We start from the raw sequence: 17,393 nt of genomic DNA on the forward strand, positions 1-17,393 counted from the left end.
AGGCTACCAGTTTAATAAGTGCTAAGTCCTTAGCTCAGTATAGAGGACACCTTTTGTCTGCAGCAAGTCTTTGTATCTATACCTTCACACAATGCAGGCACAACCCAACATAAATGCGAAATGTCGGACCTTCACCCACTTGGCTTGTATGCGCTGAAAGTCCAGACAGAAAGGGTGTATTTGCAGCAAGCACCTGTGTGGCAGTACAGCTAGCTGACACAATCTTAAAGACTTCTTGATGCAGCGTTTAAAAGCTGAGGCGGCAGTTGGGTGGAAAAAAAATCTCCCACACTGCAAAGCGAGGCCATGTCTATTCATTAGAACTGTCACAGGCACTTAGGGCTCCTCTGAGTAGCAGACAGCTAACAGCGTGCCGACAGGGGGTGAGCACAGCGCGAAGGCTAACAACGACATCATCCGCACTTTAGCTCGGGGCTACATTGCACAGAGGGGTCAGCCATGTTAGGCTAAGTGAGTGCACAGTGGCTAATAGGGTCTGTTCCATTTGATCATACAGCCAATCTAACCTGAGAGAGCTCAGCTGACTGAACCGTTTTCAGCAGGAGGCGGAGGACACGGAGAGAGACGGCATTGTTGAGGCTTTAATGTGCTTGCCATTTGAGCGCAAATGATCACTGGTTGTACTAAGAGGATTCAGGGGAAAAAAGGAAATGTTTTAAGTGTCAGTATAAGTGAACACCTACCACTGAAGAGACAGAAAAAAGACTTGGAGCAACAGGCCTGTGGAGCTTTCTGCCATGCAACGTTTGAAATACAAAATGATCGACGCCAGGAATCAGTACATAAGCCTATTTACCAGGATGGCCTTGCACTCCTATCTGCCTTACATTCCTCTAACAAAGCAAATAATCTGACAGAAAATGCTTTGCCTTTACCGGTAGCACACAACAAAGCTTTAAATCAGGATGTGGGCAAGGCTGTCTGTTGAAGAGGGATTCCAAAATGTGGCAGAAGTGATTTCAAAGGTTTCTGAAGTTGAAGGATAGAAAAAGAAAGGGAAAGAGAAATCCCATCTCTGTACAGTGAAACTTGTGATGAAATGAGGAAATATTATTACTCCAAAGGTGTGTGGAGATTTATCCCTCAGCAGTTCTGAATGTAATCGCTTGTCTCTGAAGGAGACCTCACTTAATGAAGCATTCAGCTTCAGCCATCTATTGATCACCTCCTCTCATTTTAACTAAGCTCATTAGGCAAAAAAAAAAAAAAAAGCAGAGGTACTTGTCAATCTCCACATGTAGGGTTATATTAGGCTCTAAATGAACTGCATTTCCACAGCAGTCCATGAAAGACATTTTTACAATGCGTCTTCAAGGACCACAGCCATTCACACGAATGTTTACAAGGCCCACAGACAAAGTTATTATTCATACCAACACTGCATGATTCAGAGTGCCAGATATTGGAAATGTTTATCTCGTTTGTTTTTCTCTTAGCTAAGTGTTTGCAGTGTGATCAATGCCGCTGGTCCTCTGGGATGGCGTCTCCACTAATTAGCAAAGGAAGAGCTGAACTCAATAGCAAGCTGTATATTTTTTCTTCTTCCCTTTTTCAGCCCCAAAGAGGAGAAATGCAGGAAATCTGCGTCATTTTCGGGCATTAATCTGTGTGTAAAATCCACTGCTGATCTCTTTGTCTTTTCATCTTTTTATTTTCCAAATCATTTTTATACATTTTTTTATTGTTCACTTTTATAGTTTTTGTTTATTTAGTCTTATTTTGAAGCCAGAAGCTGTACAAACATTCGAAATCAAACAATAAAAAAAACGATAAATCCTGAAAAAACTAAATCAGCTTTTGTTACCGTTTACTGCAACAGAACATATTTTTGAAGCGGATTCAAAAGCTAAGCAGTGTTGATGGGAAAGGAGAAAGCTACACATGTGATGTGGAAACAGAGAGAAAGGAAGACACACACTTAAAGTTGTCCCCCAGCATTTCCTTCCACTCACTTCCCTTTGATTTGACAGGAGGATGTCACAACACTCACAAGATTTTCCTTTCAAACCAGTTTCTGTGCCTTAGATAAGAGGCAGAGCTACTTATCTTTCACCTAACGATACTGTGTACTGTATTACGCCTCTGGCTGTCCCTTTCTGGCCCACTTTACTGTATCAATAACAAAGTAAAACCTTTAAATGAGAGAGATCAAGCACTCCTCTGATATCATCATGATTACTATGTGCACATAACAGTAAAGAGGGGTGTTAGATGGTTTTAGATCTGGCTTGCTGTGGGGTGGAAAGGGGCAAGCTGAGGCATGCTGGGAGTCTCTGTGTTAGTGGTGCAGATCAGAGGAGGAGAGCAGAAGGGGAAACCAGTGTTTTCACTCATTGATATTGTGATCTAACGAGCAATGGAACCGTCAGCTGTAATTTTAGATGTTCAAAGATCTTCTGGAGATGATGTGTTCCGAGAGGAAAACAAAACACAGGTAAGGTTCATCTCACTTCATGCGAGGATGAAGAGAAAATGAGTGACAACAGCATCCTGTCCATTAAATATGAGGGGAAAAAATGTTTTAAAAAGCTCTTCTTTCACTGTTCAATCAATAATGTGCCACATGGTTAAAATTAGTTATTTAAATGCTGAAATTTCTATTTATTGTGCTAGAATACCATTATTTTTTCTTGTCTATGTGGTGAAATGTTGTTGGACCAGAACATTTGCTTGGTGTCTGTTTTCTCTGTGCAAACCAGAGCTGTCATATTACAGATGCAAAGATGTTAGAAGGTTGAAAATAAATACATTCATCTGTAATCTGTAAGATCTCAGTACTCTGCCTTTTGTTGTACTTCCATTCTCAGTCCAGTTATGGACTTTAGTTGGCATACTTGAGATGCTTTCAAATGGTTGCACCAGTCAGTTAAGTTGTACAGGAGAGCTAGCAGCTGTCCAAGCAATGACAAAGAACTGTCCCTAAAGAATCAACAATCCTGAGACCTACATGGCTATTGGTTGATTCCTTATTCTACTATTGCACAGTTAATTACTCTGCCTAAAATGCAAGCAAAAACATGCAAACTGCACATTTTAATTAAAGGCAGAAGAAAAACCCTGAAGAAAGTATTTACTGCTATCTGGTAAGAACCTTGTATGTCCTGTTTTGATCTTCTGAAGGAGATTAATGGAATTTTTTCCCCTACATATTCTGTTCAGATGTGTCTTCTCCAAGGCCTTCAGATGAAGCTGAAAATGCAATGTGCATTTGTTTTTCTTAGATATTGTTAAGTTTGTATTTTGGAGACAAAAAATTTTCACCCGACAAGAGAAAAATGTTTTGGTGATGTTGCAGCCTGTGCTGAAGTCAGACAGCACGTGCATCATTTTCCTCGGAGACATTAGAGTTAACACACACACACATGTACACACACACACACACAATGAGCTGAAGACTTGTGCCTACCATCTTGCTCTGTCTTGGTCAGCTCCACGAGTTTCTTCTGTTTCAGTGTGTCCACCACGTCTGCCAGGCTTCCTTTGCGGCGCTCTGGCGTCCCGAAGGCGAGGCTGATCACTGGCTCCCCGCGATCCTTGGAAAACTCCTCTGGCTTGGGTGGAGAGGTAGAGTTAGTCCGGTAGGAGTAGACTGAGCAGCCTTTACTGCTTTCATTGTCCTGCGACGAGACAGCAAGTAAGAGAACCCAGGTTAGAACTTGTTGAAAACATCAACCCTGATGCAGGTCACTCAGCTTTTTCATGTGAATTCCAAGTGTGCGCTGAGAACCTGCGCATGTTCACGTGCTTATTTAATTAATCAATTTGATTAATTTCATTCAGAATAGACAAATAAATGGCACAGCTCTCATATCTATTAACTTTTTGTGCTTACATTGATTTTGCTTATGCTTTGTTGGTGGTGCTTTGCCTCGGCATATGATGGCAGTTGGTTGGGTCTTCTGATGTATCTAATATTTCACTACCAGACAAACATGTTTCAAGTGAAAGTTTGTGAAAATAAGGAGTGGGGCATACTCTTCGTTGTCATCTCACATCTCTACCCATTTCCTGTCACGTCTCTCCTGTCAGCTATATAAAGATATAAAATGTCCATCACAAAGGCTTGACTAGGGCCCAGGAAAAAACTCACTGTGCACAACTGGAACGTTTTGTTAAGTCTGGACCACTTTTGTTCTTAGACTCAAAACTTCAGTGCTCATATTTTATTTATTGTCTTATTGTTTTGGAAGAATTACTAAATCACCGTCAGGGGAAACTATTTTCAAAAGATTGAACTGGTGAGACGATGCAAGCTATTTGTCTTTTTCAGACATTTACTTCAAATTTCCTGATCCGTTAAAGGTAACACAGAGTTGTTGTCTTAAAACCTGTTTCTAATGCATGATAGTTATCTTGTGGGCCTTCTATTTCGTGCTGCATGACCAGAGTGTTTCTGTCCCACTGCAGTTTTCTCTGAGGCACAAGCATCTATATTTACCAAGAAGATAAGCCCTTCAGGACAACCATATTGTCCCACACAACAGACACTTTAGCACAGGTGTTAGAACACCGGGGCTATTTCTGGACGTTTTCTCCTCCCCTTACAGAGTGGGGGGATCTCCAAGAACTTATGAGGCTTATGTTTCAAAGACAAGGGGCTTTGGCTAACAGCAGGATCTTAAGACGCCCTTGAAATTGCTCCAGGGACCCCGTTGTGCACTTTGTCTTTAAGCGGAAGATGCCTCTGTAATGAGGATTAGGAGATAGTGTGTCACTTGTGGATTGTTAGGTGTGTTTTTTCAGGTCCCTACAGGACGCTCTTCGGGAGTTACACAAGCAGCGTAGTGAAGGCAGGAAGGCCTGATGGTCAGATCATATTAAAAACCAAAAGGTCACACAGTCAGTCTCAGCAACAGGACAATGCATGTCCACAAGCAACCCGGTGGTGTAGTGAGCTGTCCTTGAGCAAGGCACCGAACTGATCTGTTCATCCCCTGGAAGCCACTCCATTCAGACAAAATGTTAAAAAGAAATATCTGAATAAGAATGTCAAAAACTTCTAGATATGAATCTAATCACAACAAAAAAATTTGTCGGACACATAAAAGTAATGAACATAAAAAAAGGAAGCTATAATACTATAATAATAACAAAAGGAATCCAGAATATTTTGGCCTCAAGGCCCTTTCAGCTCTCACACTGATGCCAGGTGAAGGCAAGGTTTTAAACTATTTTATTAACTTTTAATTGTAATTAGTTCTCAAAAAGTTCTCATTATACACTGAAAAGAATTAAATATAACTGTGTTATAATCTAACAATAATGAAATTAAAAAAAAATTATAGCAATGTTTTAATAAAATCACAGTCCCAAATTCAACTTGTAAGAAAAAAAAAAGAATGAGACTTTTGTGTGGGAAATGTTATTCTGCCACAACACTGATACCTGAGGAAACTTTACTCTCAGAACTTTCCACTTTCCTCAGAGGCTGAAGTCAAACGTGCTTCCTCATCCATTAGGGACCAACAGAACCCGAAGCCAAGTAACTTACACCTCAACACACACACGCAAACACACACGCACACTTGAAAACAGGCTGTGGAGATGAGAAGGAGGGCTGTGACTCTCTAGGGGAGAACCCTCAGTGGGCTGCCTGCAGCACTGCCTGCAGCACACACACCACAGAAGACCACTGGTGTGTCAGTGTTTGTGTATACATGCTTTCACATGTGTGCATACAGTTGTGGACAATCATCCTTGTGCATGAGAATTTGCACACCCTGTGTACTCCTGCATGGATTTCACAAGTGTTTTATGAGTGGTGCGCCCGGAGTGTGTACACTGCATCATACACTAACCACATTTGTTTTATGGAAGTGAGTTATAGCAACATATCGCAAGATAAGATATCGTCGATTACTCAGCTCTGTACGTGATTCACAGCTCACCATCGCAGCAGGCATCAAGTTCTCCCACTCAGCATCCGTCAATTTCTCTCTGATTGGTTGCAGCTCGTCCAGGTGAGACTGGTCATGTGAGGAGGGAGACGGCATCTCCTTCGGGCCCTCTGACTTGTCATTGGGCCAGGCCACATTGTCCTGACCTATCGCTTCCTCTTCCTCAGATGGTGGGTGGAAGGGAGGCGTTGCTCGCATGGAAGACATCATTCTGTAAAAGAAAAGAGGAAGAGGATTTAATTTTGTGGCCAGGTGGAGAAGAGCAGAGTAGATCAACACATGCTTGTCATGATGGAGGAAAGCTCAAGATCATCAGACTGCATGCACTTTGTTTTGTTTTTTTATAATTTAAATGTCAGCTGTCATATCCACATGACTCTTCATAAACTGTGGCTCATACACAGTTTGATCTGTTCTAATTAGTTTCCATGGCTGCAGTTGGGTTGTTGTAAATCAGCAGTCAGTCTACTTTCAGCATGTTAAGTAATTGAAAAATTTTGTCCACTAATGCATATTAAAGCTGCCAATAACATTAGAGCCATGCACTGGAATCACAACTTTATTTAAAATACAGACACATGAATGTTAAAGATGTAATTAAGACACCAAAGCATCTTAAAGCACAAATATTTCAGGCATATGTATATTTATCAGACACACTCATTCTGAGCAGTTTATAATGACCATGCCCCCCCACACACACACACACACACACACACACGCACATGCACATAAAGCACATACTGCCATGGGAATAATCTACTAATCTATTAAGCAGCATCAAGGGCTCTCATCACCTTAGAGCCATTAAAAAAGCAGACGCTGTGCTACTGAGTTCCAGTGGGAAAAAAGAAAAAAATAATAATGTAAGACTGAGGCTGGGAAAGTCATTAGGCTAATACATCATTTACTTACCATTGAGGAATTTAATTTGCCGCATTTATTTCTCAGTCCTCCTTTCTTATAGCATAATCTTAGCCCTAACTTTGTATTTTAATCTACACACAGGCCCACCCTGAAGTATGAAAAACACACATTTCCACAGAAACAAACCCACACAAAAGCAGTATGTGATAATCAACAATGCAAATTTCAACAGAAAGGGTGTGGGATGATTATGAATTGTTTTTCTGTGAAACGGTACCCGCCCACTACACACACACACACACACACACACACACACACACAGCAACACCTTCCATGAAGTAAAACAGATTGCTACCTCACTGTTAGCCCTCAGTAAATCACAGCAGCCTGTCCATCTCTGAAATATGCACACATAGCAAAAGCCCTTAAACGTAAATCTGACCCCCACTCAAAAGTCTGAAGGGAAAGAGCAAGGATGCAGAGAGCATGTGTGGTGAGGCGGCAAATGCTGAAGATACATCATTTACAGAGCGAATTGATAAAGAGTACGATAAGAGACTGAAGTCAAATGCCAGTGTGATAAATACTGAAAGAAAAAGATGAATAGACAGACAAAACATGTGTGATAAAAGAATAAGTCAGGAGAGGTAAGAGAAAACTTTCATGTACACTAATCTGAGTGTTGTATCAAAGAATGAAGCCACCAGCGACCCTGTTGTGCAGGTAACACCTGAGCAGGGCTGCGTAGTGTGTAACTAAGGCTCAGCTCTGACCTGAAGACGGTGGAGGACCGTTAACAGTACACTGTCGTAGATGGGAAACCAACAGCAACGCTGGCCTAATTCACTCCAACCAAGCCAGGCCTTTTCTCTCATTCCTACTTAATTTCTATTATTTTTCAGTGTTTCTTTAACTTCATCTTTACGGGGTCTCTGCTGCTATAATCAAATGACTATGTGGATGTGACGTGCGTAAAATCAGATAAATATCATCCATCTCTGAATTTCCTCGCAGCTCTTCAGAACATTTTAGCGTCTTTTAGTAGCCGTACTGTTTTGTTCACTCTCTCCAGTCTCAGCTAAAACACTTTGTGCACCATTTAGTCAGACAGGCATAGTAACCAGAAGAAGAAGAAGCTTAACATTTAGCAGAAGTTAGCTTAAAGTTTCAGAATTCGAGTAAAATAAAATAACTGCCAGTGCCAGGAGTGATAGCAAAGGGTTACAACCATTTCACCTACAGTGTAGGTGAGGTCGGAGTTTGACTTTGCAACAATTTGAGTGTGTTTTCTTTTAAGCTTTATTGGTAGTTCATTTATATATTTTTATATCTTGCCCCTGGTGCAGTGCCCCACCCATAGCCGAATTTGACTGATAGGAATAGCAACAGGCACAAGTCTGAGGTTTCAGTTTCTCCAGACTTCTGTTCTTTTACACTGTGCTTTGAGATTATAAGACTCCAGACAACCAACAAACAGCACATCACTAATCCGCGATCACCTCCTGCAATCCATACTGGAGCGATGAGAGAGACAGAGATGGGGAGCCGAGGAGGGAGATGGCAGAGGAGGGCCTATATTTAGCTGACAATATTGCTGGTGCTGTGTTTATGGGGCGAGCTGAAGACTTAGTTTCTTGGAACTGGTGTCTCATATGGCCAGGAATGAACAGCCTCATAACTCGCTGCCACTGATACGGTTTCATCACGCAACGGTACAGTGGTTTGTTGGTAAGCAAGAGGCAATTCTGTGATTGGCTGGGCCAGGAAAACAGTGCACTTCACTCGTCATTAGGCAGGGAACACATCATGTTTAGATGACTCCTTTGTTTAACTAACAAGGCAAATGTTAAGCTCCACTGGTTCATTGCTGTGGACTGAGTTCAGGAGCTATGGTGGGGTTTGTATGTTAGGGTTGTTATGGTAAATAGTGAAGACTTTTTATGGCAAAAATGTACTTTTGCACAGCATAACCAAATTACAACTGACTCTAAAATGTATCCCCCAGCTGTGCACATATTTGCTGCTATACTTTCAAAAGATTTCATGTAAAGAAAAGAGCATAAACTTCATGCAGACTGGAAGGCTGAGCGTGTGACAAGAAGGGTGAACAACAACTTAAACGACCCCTTCAGTACAAAACAACAACCCAACCAACAAGCATCAGGTGTGATCACAGCGCCTTGCAACAGAGGAGGAACTCCAATCCAGCTCATTTATGTGCTGCCATCAGCCTGCAGCCGCTACTGTCACAACATGAAGAAAAACAGAGATACTGTGCTGCACTTTAGGATGTCAGCCATCACTAAAACCGGACATCACCACCAGAAAAAAACAGTATCAATGCAAGTTTTTGTCTGTTGGAGGTTTAAACAGCCTTTTATGGTTAAACGCGCTTCCCTTTGAACCTGCTGAAGACAGCGAAACTGCACTAAAAAACATTATCAGAAAATAAGCATGTGTTTGTGTTTTATTTTTGCTGAAATGATAATCAGTTTGGAGATGTGGCTTTTCATTTGACCACAGCTCGTATGCTTGGCCATATCACGTTCTTCTCTACTGAGACGCAGGAAGAAATTGAGTGATTATAGCTGAGGGAGCAACCTTCTCCCAGCAAGACCAACGACAGAATGAGTTTGGCTGTGCAGCGCAGCCTCTCTGAGACAACAGTGATATGGCGATAATGTTACACTGATAGCTGAAATACAAATTCATTTTTCACACACATCACCTTGAGACTCTCATCCACAACAAACACTGACTCCTCTGAAAGCAGTTCCCCGACCTACTTCTTGGAAAGTGATACTGGTGAGATTGCCTGTTTGAAAACTAAACAGAGCATGTACTGTTGAGTGACCAGTTTTTGATTTTCCATTTCATTTTTAGAGTTTTTCAGAAGCGTGAAGTCAGTTTGGAAAGATCATCCTGTAAGCTGGTTTAAGATCTCAGTTGTACTAACGTAATTAATAATCACAATGAAGGTATGCTCAGCAATATTGCTAAATATCTTCTCTGAGCATTTTGGTTTAAATTCCCTTCTCTTCTTTGTTGCTTATGAGAATTCTTACAAGCTTTAGCTCAGAGACACATTCAACAAACAAGCTGTTGCTGGTGCACGACTAGCTAAGTCCCCCATCTACAACGTGGACAGTAGCTTAGAATCCCTTTGTCAGTGGAGGAAAAACGAAAACTGGGGTCGGAATTTGGCAGGAAAGTGTTGTTCAAATCTGGCCTGGAACCTGGCGACTTGGCAGAAACAATCAGGCATTGTGGAGCGTGGATGGAGAGGGACCTGTGACAGATGAGAGCGGGAGAGAGAGGGCCCCCTCTTAGAAAAACAGTACACAAAGCGCCATTCACAACCCAGGTCCCTTCTGCCACTTGTGGAGCGAGAGAAGGGCTCCAACAAAGGCCTTCGACTCGACCAATTGGGTGTAAAATCTCCAGCCGTCCCAGCTGGATAGAACTGAGGAAGTGGGAAATACCGGAGAGAAAGAGAGACAGAGAATGAGAGGGGAGGAAGAAATACAGAAAGAGAAAGAAAACTGAGGACTTTCCATGGGATTGTTTGTCTGATGGACAATCCCAACAAGAAAACAATGAATAAAAAGCAAAGAAAGAAAGAAAGAGAAGAGAAAGAAAAACCGAAAGTCTGTAGGAGCGACCAGGAGATGTAGCAAATCAAGCTAAATCACTGGAAAGATGAAGTTATTGATGGTATCCTTGCAAATCAGCTTGGGTCTTATTTTGTCGTTTTGTCAGTTCTACCAACTCAGAACTCTCCAAAATAACTGTTGAGATCAGCAGCGACACAGCAGCATTGCAGTCAGTGAGTTTAGCCATAATATTTACCACACTTTCTGGAGGTAAAGCTGAAAGTAAACACATCCATAATGCTGGCGATAGTAGCTCAGTGTCTGCGCAAACTATGGCAAGTACAGGCAGGTCAAGGTTGAACCGCGAAGTTTGTAAACTGTAACGGCTGTTTACAGAGGACAGTTTGGGTCATAATTTTACGTTCTTTTCGTTCTTGTTTTCGTCGCCAGATAAGTGTGACTAACCTGCAGGGGTTTGTTTAAAACCTGTATGATTATCTGACTGCTTGTGTTTTCTGCTATGACAGCCTTCTTCTTAGCTATGCTGCCATCTTCCCGAGTCTCAGCAATTACTTTTTTAGTTCAAAGCTATCAAAAACCAACTCATATCAGGGGCAAACCTGCAAAAGTAAGTTCTTGGCTGGCCTTTGGTCTCTTGAATGGGTCAAGATGAAAAAAAAAAAAAAAAAAAAAAAAGCTGGATCCTACACTTCCCATAATGTAACTTGATAGCATCAATCATGAGACACCCCCTCCACACACACACACACACACACTCACACACTTTCTTTGTCTCCCACAGGCCTTTTTCTTTCCAGTCTAACTGTTGCAGTTATTTGGTGGTGATCGGCAAGTCTGTGGTTGTAGCAGGCAACTCCCAGGTATGAACGAGTAGTAGGGCGTTGCTAAAAGGAACATGTGTGCACACTTACTTTCCCTTGATAAACAAATGAAAAAAAAAAAAAAACTTGAGGAGAATCGGGCCTGTATGAGAGCAGCCCTCCCAACTCCTCAATCCTGGGTCTGTCTGGACTCTTATTAGATCCTCACAGAGCACTGCGAACAGAGGGCACTGTCATAGGTCAGACATGTGGAATGTGAACACACACTCTGCACTGTTTTCTCCCAGAGATTCCCTCATCCTCGCTCTTTTGCCCAAAATAGAAACGTTCAATAGCAGCACCAGTTACCCCCGGACCAGCCCATTTCGTCACTGCCTTAATAACAAGAAAAGCAGTTTTGTTTTCAGAAACTCCAGCCCATTAAGCTGGATTTCACTGTAAGAGGGAGCTCTGTAGCCAGCAGAGAAAAAGCTGTAGCTGCTCCGTTTCAAAGCCGTAGGTGCTTATGGCATGCGAAAGCAGGTGTTCTCTGACTTTTTCGTGACTGAAGTGAAACAATGAAGGGTGTTAAGCAGAAGGCGGATGCTGTGCGTGACGGTCGGCTCAGAGCAGCGCGGACATCAATCAGTTGTCACAACCAAATTCTCAGGTAAACACAACTCATTGTGTGACCACCAGTAGGTTATACTGAAGAGGCTCGTTACAAAGTGTGCATTCAGCATTCAGGCAGGGTGCAGAGTGAATCTGAACTTCAATATTTTTCTATTTAAACCCAGTTTTAAGACATCTTTGCCCTCTATGAGGAGAAGAAATTCTGCAACTCCTAAACTCCTACTCTTAAAAACAAGACAAAAATGGTTAAGTAAGAGGCTGGCCAGGTGACTGATGATGTCTTTGTACCCCCTGGAGTTACATTTCCGTCTTTAGTTTGCTTGGCATGAACACTGCTGCAGCATTTCTACGAGCACTGACAGCCAGAGATTTGTCTCCACAGCTTTTGTTATATCAAGGTAGCTGTCCTTTTAATATCTCTTGTTATCTAAGGTCCTTGTGGGTGACGCTTCTGCTTCATAGCGACATTTGCATCAGTGTGTTGAAGTGCCTTCATTTATCCAGTATTTTTGCACTGTGCCAGCAGTGAACAGACATTATCATTTAGTTATTTTATCTATGAACTTTTTCACTTTTTCAGTTTCATTTGCCAAAAGTACAGTATATTCAGTGTATTTAAGCGACAAAGATCTCAGAGATGAGAAGAAAAGATAACACAGTACAGTACAACCAATAATGTTTGATTGATATGTGATGTCTTGAAGTTCAGAAACACCCCACAATACAATAAAGTTAGTCAGGGGGATCGTGGTAGACCCACATTGAGCTAAATCCCACAGGAAGACGGCACTGACGAATGGTGGATATAAGCTGGCTGGCTGCTGACTGTCCTATCAGGTACATTGATATTCAGTGTCAGTTTTGTGATGTTGGTGTCAGCCTAGCTCAGAATATCAGTTTAGAAAATCTCCAATTATGTGACATCCAGCTTTTAGCATTACATTTTGTATCATTAAAATGAAACGTATTCTTCAAATTCATCAGTGAAATGCCAGATTTACTCTTCAGTGGCAAATGAAAACAAAGTGAACATCACCAGCAATATTGTTCTGTGAGTCTTCCCTTAATGCAGCTGGCTATTTTCTGAGAAATGGGTGGTTCAATATTTGGTTGTGAAAGCTCTTCAAATCTAAATTTGCCAAAACATATTTCCTGTCCATTCCGTGGAGGAAAGTGTGGAGAGACACTCACTTTAACCAAAGTCTGCAGAGTATTTCAATACTAGCAAACACTGTAATTTAAGGATTTTGTCTCTCATCAGAAGGACACCTGGAGCAAACATGGGGTTTTATGTCTCCATTAGTCCTGCCGATGGAAAATCTCAATCAAAAGCCAATGATGGAACACGCAAAAAATGATGAATGCATCACTTGTACAGCGGGCGTAAACACGCACCACTATGCCGGGTCTCTGTGTTCAGGGACCCGGACCAAAACCGCAGACCCCAAGCAATCCAGAGGAGGCCTTATTGACCAACACCCTCCCTTGTGCTTGTTATTTTTCCTGGCACGCGAACACACCCCTAGCTAACACAAATACAGTACACATATACATTTATCTACTTCATGGCAACGATACAGAGTAAACCATTGAAGAAACCATTGAAGACCAAAGTCAACACTTGGGAGCTCAAAAGGACTGTTTGTCTGCTACCTCCCGCCCACAGTAGTTAGCAGAACTGGTTAGTGTGAATATTTTGTCTCTTAATCCTTAAATAGACCGTATTGTCCAGGTAGCCATGCAATCAAGTAAACAGAGGAAGTGTGCCCATAAAACAGCACATTTAATACAATATTTAACAGAAACAAACAATTAAAGCAAAACTACGTTTGGCTATATGTTGTTAGTTACAGAAAACTAATTGATTAATAGACAGTTAAAGACAGATGAACTTGCTGGTAGTTATTATAAACATTTTACCATTCATGTAATATATTACGTATGATATGATGATATAACTGTGTGTAAGACAACATACTTGTTTTTACCCATATGATGTGCTTTTCCAAAACCTAACCAAGTTGTTCCCTGAACTTAACCAAACTGCAGCCATTTCAAACTGAAAAGCACGTTTCTGGCAGAATGGCTTTTTGGTGGACTCGTAAAGATAAAAAGGTTGGCTTGTGGGTCTGTATGAGATGCTGAGGGACATGACAAAACATCATCAACCTTGGACAGAAAGGTTTCTTAAGGAAAGTCAGAGCAACAGCTGAATTAAAAATGTAACCTCTGAGGATAAGGAGTCTAACAAGTGTATAAGGGACTAAAATATTTCACAGGCAAGTGAGTGTGTGTGTGTGTGTGTGTGTGTGTGTGTGTGTGTGTGTGTGTGTCAACAATGATCTAAATGCTTGTGGAAAGTCAGCGTCAATTTTAATGCATCCTCTTCATTTCAATTCCAACACTGACACTCAGTCTACCCTCCTTTCCTCATCACTTCTCCTTCTGCTCACTTCTTTTTCCTTCTGATCTCTATCAGCTTAAAGCTTATACAGCTTGCCATTTGACAACAGGCGCTTTACAGGAGGGAGTGCGCTGTTTACCAGCAAGAGCTGACGCAGCAGCAAACCACATGTCCTCTCACCTCAAGCCACAATCCTTATTATACCACCAGTTACCTTTGACCTGTTTGGGGTTAATGCCACTGTGATGAGCAAATAAGCTTGTTGCACAAGATTTAAGCCTTGTTGTGTTTCAAACTCTCCATATAGTTGGCAGAAGCTGTAAACAAGGGGAAATCCTATTATCTTAAGAATATAGCTGAAACTATGGACATCCTTTTTCCAAAGAAGAAAGACATAAATAAGATCCAAGTATAAGATTTCATTCAGTATCTATCCAGAAATAGATGTAATTGGATGGTTTACATGGCAAACATGTTTACTGTACTTTATGTGAAATAAATAAGGAGGCTTAAGCAATCAAAGCAGGGTTAAGTTTCAAAAGTATCATCGGCAGTAAAGTCTCTTCCAGGGTGACATCAGCAAAGTCATGATGGAAGCCCCGGGCAATACGACAGCTGCCCTCACACATTTTTAAGAGAAACTGCATTAGCCCTGAGGCTAGCAGCAGAAAAAAGTGGTCTTCAATAAGTCATTACTGCACACAAGTGTCTCACCGTAGCCCAGAACAATCAGACATCCATGTTTACTGTATTTCAATGTAATTTAATGCATTTCTCCCTCTCTGGCACACGTTGGTGAGTAAACGTTAATCTGAGAGGACACAGAGAAAAGTGGAAAACAACTACGTTAGACACGAAAAAGCAACAACAATTTTCTACAGAACAATAATTTCTTGGTAGCTAGAGTCCAAGTGACAGAGGATCTCAGTCTGCAATAAAGAACTGAATTTATGAATGCACACATATTTATTTTAGCAAATTCAAATTAATTCTTGAATCGTAAATTTGATTTTTGAATGTTAGATTGCATCCTCGTTATGAAAAATCTAAATCTTTTATACCTTTAACATGAACAAAAGAATTAGAATCAAACCAGGAGCTCTGGAGCGTAACATCTTTTGTAGGAGCGTCCAAACAGGTGGCTTTTAGAGCACCCAGGAGGTGCAAAATCCTGCTAATCCCAGATTAGGACTGACAAGTCATTTCACTGGATGCCCCCATTGTAATCCCAGTTGCCTCTCTATCCTCTGACAATGAGCTTTGTTCCCTGTCTGAGGATTTCCACAGCTTTTCTGCATTATTCAGAGGAATGCTACTTTCAGTGGGTCGAAAAACAACATATTTTTATTCAATTATTGACCAGCGTGAATCTATAATGTGTACAGATGGTTCTAACAAGTCACCCGCGCTCAGAACACATGATTTAATTTCTACTCACTTTGGCAGTGTATACCTCTGTCACATATAGAGAAATGTCAAGAGAAAGAGTGGAGATGCATAATTGATTTTTTTTAACATATCAGGAGTTCATGTGATGTGGATGGTCCGGTTTTTGAACGAGCGCAACACTCCAGAACTCTTAAATAGTATAAAATGAGGTCTGCATAATTTAATCCTCAGCAGTGGAGCATCATGAAAACTTCTTCTCCTCTCCAGGAGCAGTTGTCTCGTTTGGCACTTGGAGGCATGTCAGTGTCCCCCGGCATGTCGGGCTGTCACAGTCCAGACTAATCCTTTCCACGGTGTGTCCCCTGCCCGGGCTGAGGCCGCTCATTGTAGAGTGTATGTGAGTGTGTTTAGCAGCATATGTGTATTATGGGAAACAGGCTGGGTGATTTGAAACAGTTACATGTGAGTCGAGATATATCAGGACAAGTGGCCCACATACAGCGCACACATGCAGGGCACGAATGCTGAAGGGGCAGTCCTCCGGTCACCTCATATTGAGAGGACATTAAATAAAGTCACACTCTTAGCTTTCTCTGGAATATGAACATATGTGAGAGTATGTAAAAACACATGTACACATGCGCACAGTCACATTCTTGAGTGGAAAGGGGTGTGAGTGTGTGCTGCAGGTCAGAGCCTCTCCACATTGCACAAGGTATCCATTGTCCATTACCGGCCCACAGCAAATATACATTGTTCATGGCGCACAAGGTCTCACTTTAAACCATGCAGGGTGTTAATCTGGCCAATCACAGCAGCTGTTATTCACATGGACTTAAGCCCTTGAATCAGGGCAAATATTTAGGACTCAGGTGGGGTTGTTCAGTCCAACATGACTGACGTCAAGCATGGAAAGTCTGGCATCGGTGCATCGGGCAATAAATCTTTCATATCTGTGAATTTCTATTTTGCTGCTCCGTTTCATCGAGTTTGAACAACACAGTAGCAGCAGCGATTCTGTTGTACAGGCTGTTCATAAAAGCTTCTACATGCAATGTTTTGGCTGCTGTTGAAAGATCTTTAATGAGAAAAATATTTTGGTGTGCAAGCAATGTGCAGTATGTTTTCAGTTACTTTGTGATAAGATGGAGGAGAACTATATAGCAACAACAACGAAACATCACCAACACAACAAATCCAAAGAAGCACATGTCACAGCCCTGAAAAGCAAACTCGCCACAAGAAATAAACGACAAGTCTGAAAAAAAGAAACTGGGAGGGTATTACTAATGTATAAATGTCCTCTCTTTCTTTCTGTCTGCTGCTGGCTCGATTCTGAGTGTAACCGATGCTTGTCCAGCTGTTCTGATTTTTGTCGCATTAAGTGTTGTATCTTGACAAATCTCTCATGAGACTCACGCAAGCATTTCACAGTTGCTTGAAAGGGACAGCGTTTTTAATAAAGCCTGGTGCTCCGCTGGACGAGGATACGCTCTGTCCTCTTCCTCTCTCTCTCCTCTCTCTCTCTCTTTTCAGTCATCTCTCTCTCCATCGCAGCACTGGGCTTGCAGGCTGTAAATCACAATTAGGGGGTTCATTACATATGGCTGATTTATTAAGACCCCAGGCTTGTCTCTGCGCCTTTCAGCCATATATTAGCTGACTACAAGATCTCATACATAGTTATGAGACATGCTGTTTACTGTATGGCATATGGGGTCATATGCCAATAGACATTAATTATTGAGTAAGACTCCATAGGTTAAAT

General features: G+C 41.6%; 1 protein-coding gene across 3 annotated transcripts in view; it reads right to left on the minus strand.

The window, feature by feature from the left end:
- The window catches only part of LOC124061636 (transcription factor SOX-6-like), a 97,842-nt gene that overhangs the window by 57,450 nt on the left and 22,999 nt on the right, over window positions 1-17,393 (minus strand). For all 3 annotated transcript variants that reach the window (XM_046393701.1, XM_046393699.1, XM_046393700.1), the window contains exons 3-4: window positions 5,910-6,129; window positions 3,428-3,638 (exon numbers count right to left, since the gene is read on the minus strand). In XM_046393701.1, coding sequence (XP_046249657.1) covers window positions 3,428-3,638; window positions 5,910-6,128 — 430 coding nt within the window. In that variant the 5' untranslated portion in view covers window position 6,129. The remainder of the gene's footprint in view (window positions 1-3,427; window positions 3,639-5,909; window positions 6,130-17,393) is intronic.

The sequence above is a fragment of the Scatophagus argus genome, chromosome 7, assembly GCF_020382885.2.
Source record: "Scatophagus argus isolate fScaArg1 chromosome 7, fScaArg1.pri, whole genome shotgun sequence".
In the NCBI taxonomy this organism is placed as follows: domain Eukaryota; kingdom Metazoa; phylum Chordata; class Actinopteri; family Scatophagidae; genus Scatophagus; species Scatophagus argus.